Here is a 15,968-nt window from a genome sequence, read left to right on the forward strand (position 1 = left end):
GCAGCTTCTGGACAATGTATCCATTCTGGAAAAAGAAGACTATGGAAATCTGTATGCAGCCGTGTCTCTACGCATTATTGAATTAGAGTTAGCCGAGATTCAAGACCTTCTGGACAAACTCAACAGAACCACTAACAATTACCAGCAGCTGAGTGTAAAGGCTGCTACGGAGGTAAATTTATATTTATATATATTATATATTATATTTAATTAGAATAGGAAATGAGTTTGTGACGCAGTATGTTATGCTAAGAGTAAAATAATTCCTCACCAACACTCAGTCACATACATTTGCATTCATAAGAAGATTTATTGTTTCATAGTCACTTTAGGTGTTGTAGAAAATGATAATGCCATTAAATTGATAATGTATTAGTAAGGCACTGTGTGTATATATATATATACACACACACACAATATTAACAAAAATCATAATCTCATTCAAAATATTTGCAGGATCAGATGATGAACTTCCTCATTTTGCAATTTCTCTCATGTCAGCAGAAACATTCAGCTCACTAACAAATCCTGGGTTTTTGGCTTTAAACCTGAGCTTCTGTCTTTCTGTAAAGCAAACTGTTCTTTATTTTCAAGGCTACAGGATACTGTCCTGTCCTGTCTCAAACATGAGTCAATCAAACATATTCATTTTGATGGTTGTCATTCCTCTAATTTTCTCACAGGTAAAATTGAACTGTCCATTATTTTTATTTAACATTATTACTGACACTATTTTTCAATATTCTTTTATATATTACAATTTTTAAGGTGTAATTTTGCTTGCATGTTGGATTTACTGTTATTTTGTGTTCACAGTCAGCGAGAGGAAAGGACTGCGTGTGTGAGCTACAAAATTCTGATCCTGCTTTCCCTGAGAATAAACTCAATAATGTTGAGTTCACAGCAACACAATGCACTGAGAACATCACTTCAGAAAAGGTAGAAACATGGCAAAATATACTATTGTGATGTTTAGGGTTGCAAATCAGGGATGTATGATAAAAAATGTTTATAATTTGCAGAATAATTCTTTACAAATGTATTACTGATGCTAAATTTCTTATTCAATTGTTACCTATGTAATCAGATGACAGAGATTGACAGGTTGGTGTTGGGTCTACAACACCGTATCCGGCAGCTTCTGGACAATGTATCCATTCTGGAAAAAGAAGACTATGGAAATCTGTATGCAGCCGTGTCTCTACGCATTATTGAATTAGAGTTAGCCGAGATTCAAGACCTTCTGGACAAACTCAACAGAACCACTAACAATTACCAGCAGCTGAGTGTAAAGGCTGCTACGGAGGTAAATTTATATTTATATATATTATATATTATATTTAATTAGAATAGGAAATGAGTTTGTGACGCAGTATGTTATGCTAAGAGTAAAATAATTCCTCACCAACACTCAGTCACATACATTTGCATTCATAAGAAGATTTATTGTTTCATAGTCACTTTAGGTGTTGTAGAAAATGATAATGCCATTAAATTGATAATGTATTAAATAAATATTTCCTTGAATATTTATAAGATTTTAATTCATGCTTTTTTATTCTTTTCTGCAATGTTTCATATGATAATGCTTGAAATGCATTACATTAAAGAAAATATTTCATAAAAAAAATTAAATATAAAACTTTAAGTTAAATGAATATTTAATAAAATTTAAATGAAATTGAAATATATATATTTTTTTACACTTAAATATTTATTTTTTAATAATACAACTCATTTAAATTAATTGTATTTATTTCTGCAGTGCTTTGTGATATATATAAATATATCACATCAAGAAAACTATTAATATTCATATTAATTATAATTAATTCAATACTTCTTAAACAGAGATTTTTCTTCTTAAACAGAGATTTTTACATGAATTATTTGCACTTTGCTAATTCTTATGTAAACCTTCATTCTACAGCTTCAGGATATGGAGGAAACAATGACAGAGCTGGAGAACTTTGACCACACGCAGGTGATGGTGAAACAGCGTGAGAACCAGCGTATTAAGAGGGATCTGGAACGGTGCAAAGAAGAGTTCAACAGTACATCACCAGCCCCAACACTTTCCCCAGGTACGCATAAACTAGTTTATCATAATTACGTGACCACACCTAAAACGTTAAAGTATTAGACTTGCATTTTTGCTTCTGTCTTTTTAGGTCACTGTGGTCTGAGCCGCATGGTCAATGTATCGGGACCAAAAACGTATTCCCTCACAGTGTATGGAACGTCCTACTCTTTTGGTGCTTGGGGTCGAGATGCAAATCCTGCTCCAGGAGACGAGAACAAGTACTGGCTGGTGGTGCTGTCAAGTAGTAATGCATACGGCAACTTTATCCGCCAGTACAATAGTTTGAGTACTACTATATTAGGTATAGGACCAACGGATACATACATATCAAGCTCCAATCCCACAACAAACACAATTCAGGGGTCAAACATGGTCATGTATGCCAATGCTTTCTACTATAACTGTTACAACACATACTCCGTCTGTCAGTTCAACTTGACGACTCGTGCTGTCAGTACTGTGGCTTTACCTAGTGATACAGGTTACAATAGCAAGTTTCCATTTGGACACCTCGGCACAACATACAGCTATACTGATATGGATTTTACTACAGATGAATCTGGTGTCTATGTTATATATGCAACCACAAGCAACTTCGGAAATGTGATTATCACTAAAGTCGAGACTAGTAACCCACCAGTTTTGAACCAAACATGGTCCACTTCTCTTCACAAAAAGACTGTGACAAACACCTTCATGGTGTGCGGTGTGCTTTATGCTACTCGTTACCTGGACAAAGAAATAGAAGAGATCTTTTACTCTTATGACACCAAGACCAGCGAAGAGCGATATGATTTGAGAATTCACATTAAGAAGATGCAAACTAATATTAAGTATATGAATTATGACACCAGAGATCATTTGCTGTACGTCTACAGTGATGCCTACATTGTGACATATGAAATCACGTTTTAGCAAGTTGATTAATGTCTTTTATTCACCAATAATTTTACATATTTGATGTTTTTAAATGGAAAAGCATTGACTTATCATACATTTTGTCCCAATAAGGTGGAATCCATTTAATAATTGGAATTAAAATTTACACTCAATAAGTTATTATTGCATACTGTTTTATAATGTATTACAATGCTGAGGTGCAGATAATTGCCACTATTGGCAATAAGTAATTAGCAGAATATCCTGCTATTTTAATATAGTATAAATAGCTATTTGTACTTAGTGTAAATAGCATATCACAAAACAAATACTGCTATTTTCACTTAGTGTAAATAGCATCTATCACTAAGAAAATATGCTACCAACCCCCCCCTCCTCCACCACCTTGTCCCCTTCGAAAATTGCTCTTGAGAAATGTTATGTTTATTGTCCCCCACTACTGTTAGACGAAATGTACGCCCCTGCCTGTAATAGTGGATAAATGACGCTGAGGGAATTTTTATAAGCAGACGAGTACAAACTAGCTTTCCAGTATTCAGTCTGTGACAGGAAAGTCAGTGGAGGATCCTGGCCTAACGCAGCTTTTAGGCACTACTTTCTTCTCATTTTAGACGGTTTCTGTGGTGTTGTTTAAATGACAAATATCGAGAGCACATTATTGTAACACGATTACGCATCTTTGTACAAACATTTAATTGGGGGAAAACGATTAACAAAATTGCGTATCGTAATATAATAATAATAACGTCTCACAACATATGCTCTCGATAGACTCGGGTTCTGGAACGCTTATCTGGTGCGTTCAAGTTATGTCGGATAGATCGTATAAATAAATAAATAAACTTTTTTAAATAAAAAAAATTGTTTATTTTATAAATAAAATAAACTAAATAAAATTTATCGTATAAATAAATAAATAAACTAAATAAAAAATGTTCACCTGAATGCGCATGCGCATACTCTGGTTCTGATTTTGGGACTTCCAAACCACATGACAGCGAAAAGAAAGGACAGTCTGATGAGCAAAAAGTCATATTTTAATACTGCACGCAAACACAAGATGTTGCAAACATTATATAAAGCAACACTGCGGTGAGATTGTGAGGCAAGACATTTGTTTTACTTTACTCATGGACCTGCCAAATGTGTCCTATAAATAAATAAATAAACTTTTTTAAATAAAAAAAATTGTTTATTTTATAAATAAAATAAACTAAATAAAATTTATCGTATAAATAAATAAATAAACTAAATAAAAAATGTTCACCTGAATGCGCATGCGCACACTCTGGTTCTGATTTTGGGACTTCCAAACCACATGACAGCGAAAAGAAAGGACAGTCTGATGAGCAAAAAGTCATATTTTAATACTGCACGCAAACACAAGATGTTGCAAACATTATATAAAGCAACACTGCCGTGAGATTGTGAGGCAAGACATTTGTTTTACTTTACTCATGGACCTGCCAAATGTGTCCACAGAGATACGATAACACATCCTCTCTTATTTCTTCATTTGTCGTTTTTTTCACATTAAACTTGTAGGTTTAAAAATAGGTGAGGTAAGGTCAGAGAGTCCGAAGGTCAAAAGTAAACTACTATTAACTTAAACCAAAAACATATTGCTAATTGCTAAACAAATAGCAAAGCATAAAAAGAAGCATTTTATAAGCAGTGATCTAAAAGGGTGAAATTTTACTGTTAATGTAAAATTACAAATGTTATTGTATTTTGTACAGTCTGTATAAAAGTGCTAAATGTGCTAAACCTTTAAACGTGAGAAGTTGCAAGTCACTCTGTTGCAAGAGATGACCTGCTCCACCCAAAGAAATCTTCTCTCTTACTTTCATCAGATATTTAACCATAATGATATAGCTTTAAAACTCTGCTGCTGCCACACAAGTTGTTTAAGGTTATAAGGTCCCTTTGCTACTTTAGAGATGAGTCAGTCCTATATATTCATTTTGATGATTGTCATCCCATTCAGTTTCTTGCAGGTAAGAAAGATAAAGTCATTTAATCAATTATCATCAATTATTATCGATACCTTATTTTTCAAAGTACTGTGTCTAATATATTGTTATAGAGAGTGCATATATTGGTTTTTAATTCTTTAATTTTATAATTTAATTTCCTGTGATTCGTTCACCACAGTCAGCGACAGGGAAAGAATGTATGTGCGATCTGAAAAATTTAGATCCTCTATTTCCTAAAGATGAACTAACAAAAGTAGAGACCACCGCCTTGAAATGTATAAGGAGCATCACTTCCGAAAAGGTACATTTTTTATTTAAACATGTTTCTTTATATTTCATTCAAATGATTTTTAAATAGTTTTAGTAAATTCAATCAAATTAAATTAATAATGTAAATGTAATTATCTGCAGATGATAGACTTAGACAGACTTGTGTTGGGTCTACAACAACGTATCAAGCAGCTAGAGGACAATGTGGTCGAGCTAGAAAAAGAAAACAGCAATCTGTATGCAGCCGTGTCTCTGCGCATCATTGAGTTAGAGTTTGCCGAAATACAGGACCTCCTCAACAAACTCAACAGGACCACCGACGATTACCATCATCTCAATGTACAGGCTGCAGCTCAGGTGACTAACTGTACAAAAAGAGTTCTTAAAATTATAAACAAACCCATAGAATCATTGCAATGTAAAGTATAATCACATAGCGGAAATTAAAACAAAAATCGAATCAAATCGTAAATGTAAATAAACACAAACACAATAATAATAAAAATGTATGTTCAGATAGAGGTGAGATATAAAACAATGTAAAAAAAAATTTCATTTTAAATAATATATTAATATAAATTATTATGCCTTTAATAATTAGTGTTATCTAAATTGACATAATAAAGGATGGGACGTTTTTTCTGTTTTGTGAAATATTTTTCATTACTCGTTTTTTAATTGCCTAAATTCTTCTTATTTTCTCCCTTTTCCTTAAAGCTTGAAGATATGAAGGACACAATGGTGGAGTTGGAGAAGTTTGACAAAATGCGAGTGATTAAAAAGAATCGAGAGAACCAAATCAAGAAGAACTTGGAACAGTGCAAAGAAGAGCTCAAGGCTTCATCACCACCTCCTACAGTTTCCCCAGGTACGCTAAAGACCTCAATAGTCTTTTTTCTCCATTATTAGTCACTAGTGTTAAGTAAAAATATTGTCTTTCCGATAAACCGTGATCTTCGTTTGTTCGATCTCAATATCGATTACCAGTATTTCCTGCTCTGCCTGTTAGCAGGATCGTGAATCTACGGCGCAACTGCTGAATATAAAGCCACATTATAAAAGAAGTTACACTTTACCCCAATTTGCAGTAGAAGTTGAACGTCATGAGATAAGAAGAGTGTGTATCACAAATAATGGCTATTGAGTTTTCTTCCCGTGTAACACTCTAAAACATACTGTTTAGACCAGTACAGTTCAATTCACAAACTATCATATGTTATTTTACTGAATCAGACATATACGGCACAACTAGTGTGGCCTGATTCAGGAACAAATGATTCTTTTGAGCCAGTCCTGTTGATTAATCATTCAAAATGACTGACAATCTTATGTGTCAAAAAATAGCAATTGGACTGCATGCATAGCGTTATTAATATTAAGCAAATTAACAATTTTGCTTTGTAGCAAGTTTGAAAATCCCTGTATAATTTATAGCCGTGAGAAAGTTTCTTATATATGTAAGCAAAACAGACATTATAGCTGAAATGTACTCAGAATGAATCAGAATTGAGAGCTTAATTGTGAATCAGAATGAAATCACATCAGAAAATGTGCTTTAATACCCAACAGAAATTTTCCTGTTGTACATTTTTATTCTTCTGTGTTTTCAGGACGCTGTGGTCTGGGTCAAATGGTCAATGTGGCAGGACCTAGAACATCTTCCCTCACACCATACGGCACCTCCTACCCTTATGGTGCTTGGGGTCGAGATGTGAAGCCCGCTCGAGGAGATGAGAACAAGTACTGGCTGGTGGTGCTGACAAGTAGTAATGTATTTGGCCACTATGTCCGCCAGTACAGCACCTTGAGTACTCTTTTATTAGGTATAGGACCAAAAGATACATACATATCAAGCTCCAATCCCACAACAAACACAATTCAGGGGTCAAACATGGTCATGTACGCCAATGCACTCTACTATAACTGTTACAACACATACTCCGTCTGTCAGTTCAACTTGACGACTCGTGCCGTCAGTACTGTGGCTTTGCCTAGTGATACAGGTTACAATAGCAAGTTTCCATTTGCGCACCTCGGCACAACATACAGCTATACTGATATGGATTTTGTCACAGATGAATCTGGCGTCTATGTTATATATGCAACCACAAGCAACTTCGGAAATGTGATTATCACTAAAGTCGAGACTAGTAACCCACCAGTTTTCAACCAAACATGGTTCACTTCTCTTCACAAAAAGACTGTGACAAACACCTTCATGGTGTGCGGTGTGCTTTATGCTACTCGTTACCTGGACAACGAAATAGAAGAGATCTTTTACTCTTATGACACCAAAACCAACAAAGAGCGCTATGATTTGAAAATAAATATCAAGAAGATGAAGACTAACATTGAGTATCTTAACTATGACCCCAGAGATCATTTGCTGTATGTCTACAGTGACGCCTACATTGTAACTTATGAGCTCGTCTTTCAGTAAAGCCCCGTTCACACCAAGAACGATAACTATAAAGATAACGATATTAGCGTCCACACCAGCGAACAATATTGACTGTTTATTCTAAGCGCACATGCGTCTGCCGCTTTAAATTCTCAAGCTCGTTATAGCAGGATGGATTCTGATTGGCTGTCGATGTTTTTATCTTTCATCAGCTGGAAAAAATTGTTCTGAAAGTGATTCCAATGATATCGTTTCTCTGTGCCTTTATCGTTATAGCTGTGGTGTGGACTCTGCTATTCTTTAATACTAAGAACTATATCTTTATCATTATCTTTATAGTTATCGTTTCTTGGTGTGAACGGACCTTAAGTCTCCAATGGCTTGATTTGAGACAAGGGAAATTGGCTGAATCCTATTTTACATACTGTCTGCACTATATAGTATGCAAGATTAAAATTGCTGCTTCGCAAATGATTGTATGTTGAACAAAGTATCCCAAAGGTAAAGTATATAAAGCTTTTAAGACTTAGCAACATGCAAAAACAAACAAGCGGACTGTGTTATCAGAACAATTTTATGATACTATGGCCAATTACTAGTTTCCTATCTTACAGTAATTTCAAAAGTACTTTCCTATCACCAGTGAAGTATGTACATTTACTGTAAATAAATATTTTACATATTTTAAATGCCAGAACTGCTTGTTTTGTGGAGGAAAACCATGTGTTTTTATGTACTACCCATTTTGGTTAATAAAATAAAATATGAATAAAATGTTACTGCTGCTGGATAACCTACAAACACAGATACAGAACATGCTTACATTATACATATGCGAATTTCAAATATTAAATACAGATTGCAAACTTTTCACATATTAACCTTATTTTACTTATTTACTTTCTATATTTTTATTGTAATGTATTCAGTCATTTCAGTTCAAAGTAGTCTTACCTGTGAAGGTGCTCAAATGACTCTGAGTGAAGTTTCAAGTAGCTACTTGAAATTGTTTTCAGTACTCTGTGGCAGGACAGTTTGACATGCTACAATTGCTACGTAAAAAGCTGAATTTGGACATTAATCGTTATTTTTTGTTAATGTTGAATATTTTATAACAATAATTTTTTATAACATTTCTTTAATATCATCGCTTTAACATTGATATGATTACGTTAAGATGCCTTACATTGATGTCACAGATGACTTTTCTATATTCTATATTCTACTATCCCTTTAAATACCGATTCATATAATCGTGAATCTAAAATAATCTTCTATTACGGGTCATACAATGTACGAGCATGGAGCTCTGGAATTTTCTTCTCATCTGAATGTGCATGCACGCAGCTGCACTGGTGGGTTCCCAACGTTTTTTATGCACAAATCACTCTGCAGGTCATAAGATTGTAATAAAACTATTACCGCATAAATACTAAACTGAAATAATCAGGCATGTGATATTCTGAGCTGGCAAATTAAAAGGCCTTCTCTTTTCAGCGATGTCAGACAGGATAATGACCATCAAGTGCCATGATGACGTTGCATTTTGGCTCTTGCCAGTATGTTAATGTTAATCTGTTAACTGTAGTACTGAAATAAATTGTAGAGTTTGCAGTACAGTAATTAGTAAAGTTGTAGAAAAGGTGAGTTAAAAAAAGACACTGACAGTCAGAGAAGTGCAGCATAAGCACATTTATTGTAATGACAAAATAAGTCAAAATGTTTAATCTGACATAAGCACTTTAAAAGTCTCACAGTCACATAATGATATAGTGAAAAGCTTTAGTTTAACCACTGTGCATATTTTGATTTTTCAGCATGCTGTGAAATATGGACTTTGGATTGCATATTTTTTATTAGCTGCATATGAAAGGCCCTCAGTTGAAGGTGTTATATGCTAACAGATAGCCATCATTATACATGTAAAGTCTCCTGTCAACTGGATTGTAGTTCAGATTGGCTATTCCAGCAGAAACCTTCTCAAAAGGCAAAGAAAGAGTGTTTATCTCTTGACCAGTGGTTGTATCGAAAGCATAAAACACCTCTTCTTGGTAAGTATTAACAAAGCGTGTAGCATACAAGACCCCGCACATCATAAATGTGCTGGTGACGGACCTCTTAAAGAGTTGCGTCTTCCAGGTATGAGTAATATTGAGCGCTAGTGGGTCTAAACGGCTCACAACAATGTTGCCGTGGTTCTCCTCAGTGGCGTATATCACCCACACGGCATCTTGATCAGCCTCCAGGTCGATATCGGTCCAATCACGACAGCTGTAGTAGCAGAAAGGGAACTTGTTGTCGATTCCGGCACCAACTAGTTGTACACGCTTGCTTGCTTGTGTTGTAATGTTGAAGCTGCAGATTTCAGCGGTGCTGTAGCATTGGTAAAATACAGTATTGTCATACAGAATAGTTCCAGAGCCCTGAACGGCATTTTTGTGGCTGTACGATGATGCTATCTGTTCATCCTTGTAGTTCTTGCTGGCCATGAAATCTTCATATGAGTTGTACATCCTGATTGTGTTGCCATGCTTGTGTCCGCTCACTAGACTGTGTTCCCAATAGCGTTCCTTGCTGTCCCGTTTGGCTTCGCGACCCCAAGCACCTGAGATATAGGACTTGCTGAAGGAATTGAGCTTGGTGACAACTGGAGAACTTATGTTGGACATAATACGCTGATGACAAGTGCCTGCAAGTGGAGTCGTAAGGATTTGTCATACATTTAAGTTAAGCATGTTACTGCCTATATCATGAAAAAAACCATCAAACCAATCTTCAAAACCCTTGGTTTCTCCCCTCACTGAGAGTTGTGTACTTACTTCTGAAGTCTTCAGGTATAGTTTTACAGGTTTGCACTCGGTTGTTGAGGTTACGTAGCCTCGATTTCATTGTCTCTAGATTGAAGATATTATTTTTGTACATGTTCTCAACGTCCTTCCTTGCATTAGTCAACTGAGAGGAACACAAATGATATAATGGTCAACATATCATTGAGCTTAGTCTTTTGTCATCTTCAATTCATCTTCATAGAACTTCAATGATGAGTAAACCATAATCAAAAGATATTTTCTGTCACTTGATTTTTTTTGGAAATCAATGCAGACTAAACATGAGCTTCGTGGAACAGTAGATATCCTGAATAATGACTTTTAAAATCAGTGTTTTTCACACTGATGACAAAACTTTAATCATGTGGCTTTTCAGAAGACTTGTTATTTTTAAATAAAATAAAATAAAAAATTCAGGCATTGAAATAAAGCTAAATAAATTCAAATATAAATATGATATGAAAAACCTAAGCTTTAAATGAGAAATGTTAACTGAAATAAATCAAAATAAATTAAAGCTAAATAGAAATATTTGAAAAAAAAAATAATGAAAGACAAAAACATGTAACAAAATAATTGAAACTGAAAAAAGCTAATTCAAAATATGAATAAATGCTATAATAGTATATAAATAATACTAAAATATATATACAGTGGGTACGGAAAGTATTCAGACCCCCTTAAATTTTTCACTCTTTGTTATATTGCAGCCATTTGCTAAAATCATTTAAGTTATTTTTTTTTCCTCATTAATGTATACACAGCACCCCATATTGACAGAAAAACACAGAATTGTTGACATTTTTGCAGATTTATTAAAAAAGAAAAACTGAAATATCACATGGTCCTAAGTATTCAGACCCTTTGCTCAGTATTTAGTAGAAGCACCCTTTTGATCTAATACAGCCATGAGTCTTTTTGGGAAAGATGCAACAAGTTTTTCACACCTGGATTTGGGGATCCTCTGCCATTCCTCCTTGCAAATCCTCTCCAGTTCTGTCAGGTTGGAAGGTATACGTTGGTGGACAGCCATTTTTAGGACTCTCCAGAGATGCTCAATTGGGTTCAAGTCAGGGCTCTGGCTGGGCCATTACAGTCACAATTCAAAATATGAATAAATGCTATAATAGTATATAAATAATACTAAAATATATATACAGTATATATATTTTATTTTATTTTTTTGGGAGACCTATGCTTTTTTGGATATTTTTTGAAGATCTACCTCCTTGAGAAGGTCATTTGTCTCTTTGCTGGGGCTTTTCTTGTGAGCATCTCTGGCAGTATAATAGATTTCGTCAAGTTCCTCAGTCAGCTGTTGCAGGTGAAGGCTGTTGTACAGGCCGTTTGTGTTCAGATATTCGAAACGTGTCAGGCGGGTTTTGATGTTCTTCAGAGTGAGTTCCATCTTAGGCAGTCGTACATTACTGTCCTTTATCTGAAAGTTACACCGCAAATGAGGTCATTGCAATTATCTGATTTCAAGAATGAATCGACATGAATTCGAAGAATCTCACCTTTTTATGAAATTGTAGAAGGTTTTCTTCACAGGTCTGGAGATGTTTTTGAACTCCCTCAAACCTCACCGCAGGAAAAGCCCAGATAGAGCTGCTCAGTTTACACACACAGGAATCATCCTTCTGTTCACCTTGAATTCTCTGAGCTTCGACAGTCACCTGATTTACACACATAAACACAAATACTGTACACACATAATAGCGGACGCAATTCACAAACTATTCCTTGCAGTTTTGCCGTTTAATGATATTTAAGCAATTATATGATGACTTTGAATGCATGAGTTACATTTTGAATACATTTTTATCACTTCATTTTATTGTAGTATAGACAAAGAATTATTTTACAAAATTATCTTGAAAATTGTTACCTTTAGTATTGCTTTCGGGAGTAAAATAAAGTGATCCATTATATAACTGAAGCAATATGTACAATCAATAAATTAAGCATAATAAATATAAATATATAAATGAACAATAATTCAGCATAAATATTGTAGAAAAACTGGGACTTACTATGACTGTGAGGACCAACAGGTACGACAGCATGATGAGCAAATGGCCCGAAAGATTAAAAGTTCAGCTTTTAACAGCACAAATATTTTGATGTTGCAAACACTACATGAAGTATTACAAAAGGCCAAACTAATGTCGAAACTTAGCTAGTAAACAATACAATTTTCCATTATTCATCGCCAGCCAAAGGTGTCCACAGAGATAAGATGAAGATTGCAAAAGACCCTACCTGCTCCACCCAAAATAAATGAAGAAATCAGACTCAGTTTTCATCAGATATTTCACCATAATGACATGGATTTAAAACTCTGCTTCTGCCAAACGAAGTTGTTTATTCTGATGTTTGGCTCCAGTTTGTACCTTCAGACATGAGTCGGTCTAATATATTCATTTTGATGATCATCGTCCCTCTAACTTTCTTTCAGGTAAGAAAGATAAAATCCTTTTACAATGAACAATTTCTGACTTTTTGAAATTGTCTCATATATTGAGAGCACATAAATTGTCAGTTTTTCAGGGTACTGGTTGTTTAATTTCCTATGATTTGGTCATTACAGTCAGTGAGAGGGAAGGAATGTGTGTGCGATCTAAAAAATTCAGATCCTGCTTTCCCTGAGCAAAAACTAACGAAAGTAGAAACCATATCTGCACAATGCATTGGGCGCATCACTTCAGAAAGGGTGATTTTTTTTCTTCTAATTTTATCTGTTGTTCAAATTGATTGTAACAAAAAAAAATACATTAATTACATTTTAGATCTAATTAAATTAATAATGTAAATTTAAATATCTGCAGATGACAGACTTGGACAGACTTATGTTGGGTCTACAACAACGCATCAAGCAACTCGAAGAGAATGTGCTCATGCTGGAAAAGGAGGATGACAGGAATCTTTATGGGGCCGTGTCTCTGCGCATCATTGAGTTAGAGTTTGCCGAAATACAGGACCTCCTCAACAAACTCAACAGGACCACCAACGATTACCATCATCTCAATGTGCAGGCTGCAGCTCAGGTGAGTTGCTGTACAAAACAGCACTTATTATTGTAAATCTTATTTATTTATTGCTTCTTTTGTTCATGTACACTAAGAAAAAAAAATTCCTCTGAGGAAATGTAATTGGCTCTTTAAAAAAATTATTTTTTATGTATATTCAAATAGTGCTGATACCGGTTCAAACAGTAAACTGGTTTGAATTACCCACACGGTGTAAATTTAAAAAAAAAAAAACGCATACCGGGACAAATGGCTAAGCAGCAAAAAAGAGCATCATGAATTGAGGGATCCCTGTTAACTGCATACACTTCTGACAATTTGGAGAACTTTTAGAACTATTAATAGCACACAACTAATTCTTTAACTGGGCAAATAAACCAACTGTGAACGGTGGTTCACAGAAGTCAGAGATGCTGATGACAAATGCAAAGAGGAGAAAATACTGTGGCTGGCAGAGCAAACTCTGTTCATGATGCATGACATATTGGAAGAAAATCCTAAATACTGAAATAGGGGAGGGGGTTTATATGAACTGACTCTCTTGAGAAAAGTTTCAATGTTTTTTTAGTTTTTTTTAATCTCCATATAAAGGCACAGTCCAGAAAAAACGGTGACCAAAAGAGTACTGAAACCGCCAGAATTCTACAAAAAAAAACATGATACAGATTGTTGGACAAACCGTCCAGCAGCACTATTAAAACCACCTAGTTTTATTAGGCACATTTGTTTTCTTAAAAATAACACTTTACATACTTTATATATACACAGCACTAGTAAAATAAATAAACGGTTCTAATATAAAATAAAAAAAATCTGAATAACTGCATTGCAATAAATACTTTCTTTTTAAGAAAAATATTAAATAACAACAATTAAAAATAACTGCAAAAAGCAAATAAAATGAAACATGTATATATTGTATTATTTTTTTTTAAACTAAATAAAGCAAATAGGGCATACACATAAACAATATAAAATATATTCCCTCCAAAATATATATAATATAATAAGTATACATTAAAAATGTAAGTGATATTTTTCTTAAAGCTTGAAGATATGAAGGACACAATGGCAGAGCTGGAGAAGTTTGACAACATGCAGGTGATAAAGAAGGATCGAGAGAACCAGCGTGTTAAGAGGGACCTGGAACAGTGCAAAAATGAGCTCAAGGCTACATTACCACCTCCTATAGTTCCCCCAGGTACACTAAAGATCCCAATAGTCCCTTAACTCAAGCTTCCAGAGCATTTGCATTATTATCCAGCTTAAGAAATGCTCAAGACTTTTAGTTCTGTTTTTCTTCGGTGTTTTCAGGACGCTGTGGTCTGGGTGAAATGGTCGGTGTGGGGGGACCTAGAACGTATTCCATCACGGTATACAGCACCTCCTACCCTTATGGTGCTTGGGGTCGAGATGCAAAACCCGCTCCAGGAGACGAGAACAAGTACTGGCTGGTGGTGCTGACAAGTAGTAATGTATATGGCCACTATGTCCGCCAGTACAGCACCTTGAGTACTCTTTTATTAGGTATAGGACCAAAAGATACATACATATCAAGCTCCAATCCCACAACAAACACAATTCAGGGGTCAAACATGGTCATGTACGCCAATGCACTCTACTATAACTGTTACAACAAATACTCTGTCTGTCAGTTCAACTTGATGACTCGTGCCGTCAGTACTGTGGCTTTGCCTAGTGATACAGGTTACAATAGCAAGTTTCCATTTGCGCACCTCGGCACAACATACAGCTATACTGATTTGGATTTTGCCACAGATGAATCAGGCATTTATGTCATATACGCAACCACAAGCAACTTTGGAAATGTGGTTATCACTAAAATTGAGACTAGTAACCCACCAGTTTTGGGCCAAACTTGGAAAACGTCTTTGTACAAAACGACTGCAACAAACACCTTCATGGTGTGCGGTGTGCTTTATGCTACTCGTTACCTAGATAAAGAAACAGAACAGATCTTTTACTCTTATGACACCAAAACAAAGGAAGAGCGCTTTGATTTGAAAATTAATGTTAAGAAGATGCAGACTAATATTGAGTATCTTAACTATGACCCCAGAGATCATTTGTTGTATGCCTACAGCGATGCCTACATTGTAACTTATGAGCTTGTATTTAAGTAATTTTCCAATGACTTGATTCAAGATATGAGAATATGGCTGCATCCTATTTCACATATTGTCTGTACTGTATTGTATGCAAGGTTAGAATTTGTTATCTTATGCTAAAAACAGTATTCCAAAGAAACCCACATAGTACAGTAGATAGCAATTTTTCAAAGTGTGTATTATTTGCGGGGGTTTTAAACATATGAACTCAAATAACTTTAAAATAATGAATTTAGATGCTAATGCAAGAAAATAAATCTATTAGTTGCTCATTTATTGGTTTTTACAAACAGATTGCAACAATTTTAAGGGGTATATAGAATCAAGTTTATACAATTTTGTTGTATACATG

At 34.8% G+C, this 15,968-nt stretch overlaps 4 protein-coding genes across 4 annotated transcripts; 3 read left to right on the forward strand and 1 right to left on the reverse strand.

The window, feature by feature from the left end:
- Positions 1-566: 566 nt before the first annotated feature.
- olmf4l1 (olfactomedin 4-like 1) lies at positions 567-3,020 on the forward strand. Its single transcript, XM_016519771.1, has 5 exons — positions 567-683; positions 817-939; positions 1,088-1,306; positions 1,931-2,084; positions 2,172-3,020. The coding sequence occupies exons 1-5, from the start codon at positions 627-629 to the stop codon at positions 2,996-2,998; spliced, it is 1,380 nt and encodes a 459-aa protein (XP_016375257.1). The 5' UTR covers positions 567-626; the 3' UTR covers positions 2,999-3,020.
- A 1,930-nt stretch (positions 3,021-4,950) lies between these two features.
- LOC107714011 (olfactomedin-4-like) lies at positions 4,951-7,722 on the forward strand. Its single transcript, XM_016519699.1, has 5 exons — positions 4,951-4,980; positions 5,138-5,260; positions 5,371-5,586; positions 5,947-6,097; positions 6,840-7,722. Exons 1-5 carry the CDS (start codon positions 4,951-4,953, stop codon positions 7,667-7,669), a joined length of 1,350 nt encoding a protein of 449 aa, XP_016375185.1. The 3' UTR covers positions 7,670-7,722.
- Positions 7,723-9,402: 1,680 nt separating this feature from the next.
- Positions 9,403-12,524, reverse strand: LOC107714069 (olfactomedin-4-like). The gene is made up of 5 exons (XM_016519773.1): positions 12,492-12,524; positions 11,976-12,134; positions 11,684-11,896; positions 10,450-10,582; positions 9,403-10,319 (listed from the first exon to the last, which is right to left on the reverse strand). Exons 1-5 carry the CDS (start codon positions 12,522-12,524, stop codon positions 9,508-9,510), a joined length of 1,350 nt encoding a protein of 449 aa, XP_016375259.1. The 3' UTR covers positions 9,403-9,507.
- A 315-nt stretch (positions 12,525-12,839) lies between these two features.
- On the forward strand, positions 12,840-15,802 carry LOC107714066 (olfactomedin-4-like). The gene is made up of 5 exons (XM_016519770.1): positions 12,840-12,916; positions 13,049-13,171; positions 13,287-13,505; positions 14,535-14,688; positions 14,802-15,802. The coding sequence occupies exons 1-5, from the start codon at positions 12,860-12,862 to the stop codon at positions 15,629-15,631; spliced, it is 1,383 nt and encodes a 460-aa protein (XP_016375256.1). The 5' UTR covers positions 12,840-12,859; the 3' UTR covers positions 15,632-15,802.
- Positions 15,803-15,968: the final 166 nt, after the last annotated feature.

Source organism: Sinocyclocheilus rhinocerous, unplaced genomic scaffold (assembly GCF_001515625.1).
Source record: "Sinocyclocheilus rhinocerous isolate Xijiao unplaced genomic scaffold, SAMN03320098_v1.1 scaffold568, whole genome shotgun sequence".
Taxonomy (NCBI): domain Eukaryota; kingdom Metazoa; phylum Chordata; class Actinopteri; order Cypriniformes; family Cyprinidae; genus Sinocyclocheilus; species Sinocyclocheilus rhinocerous.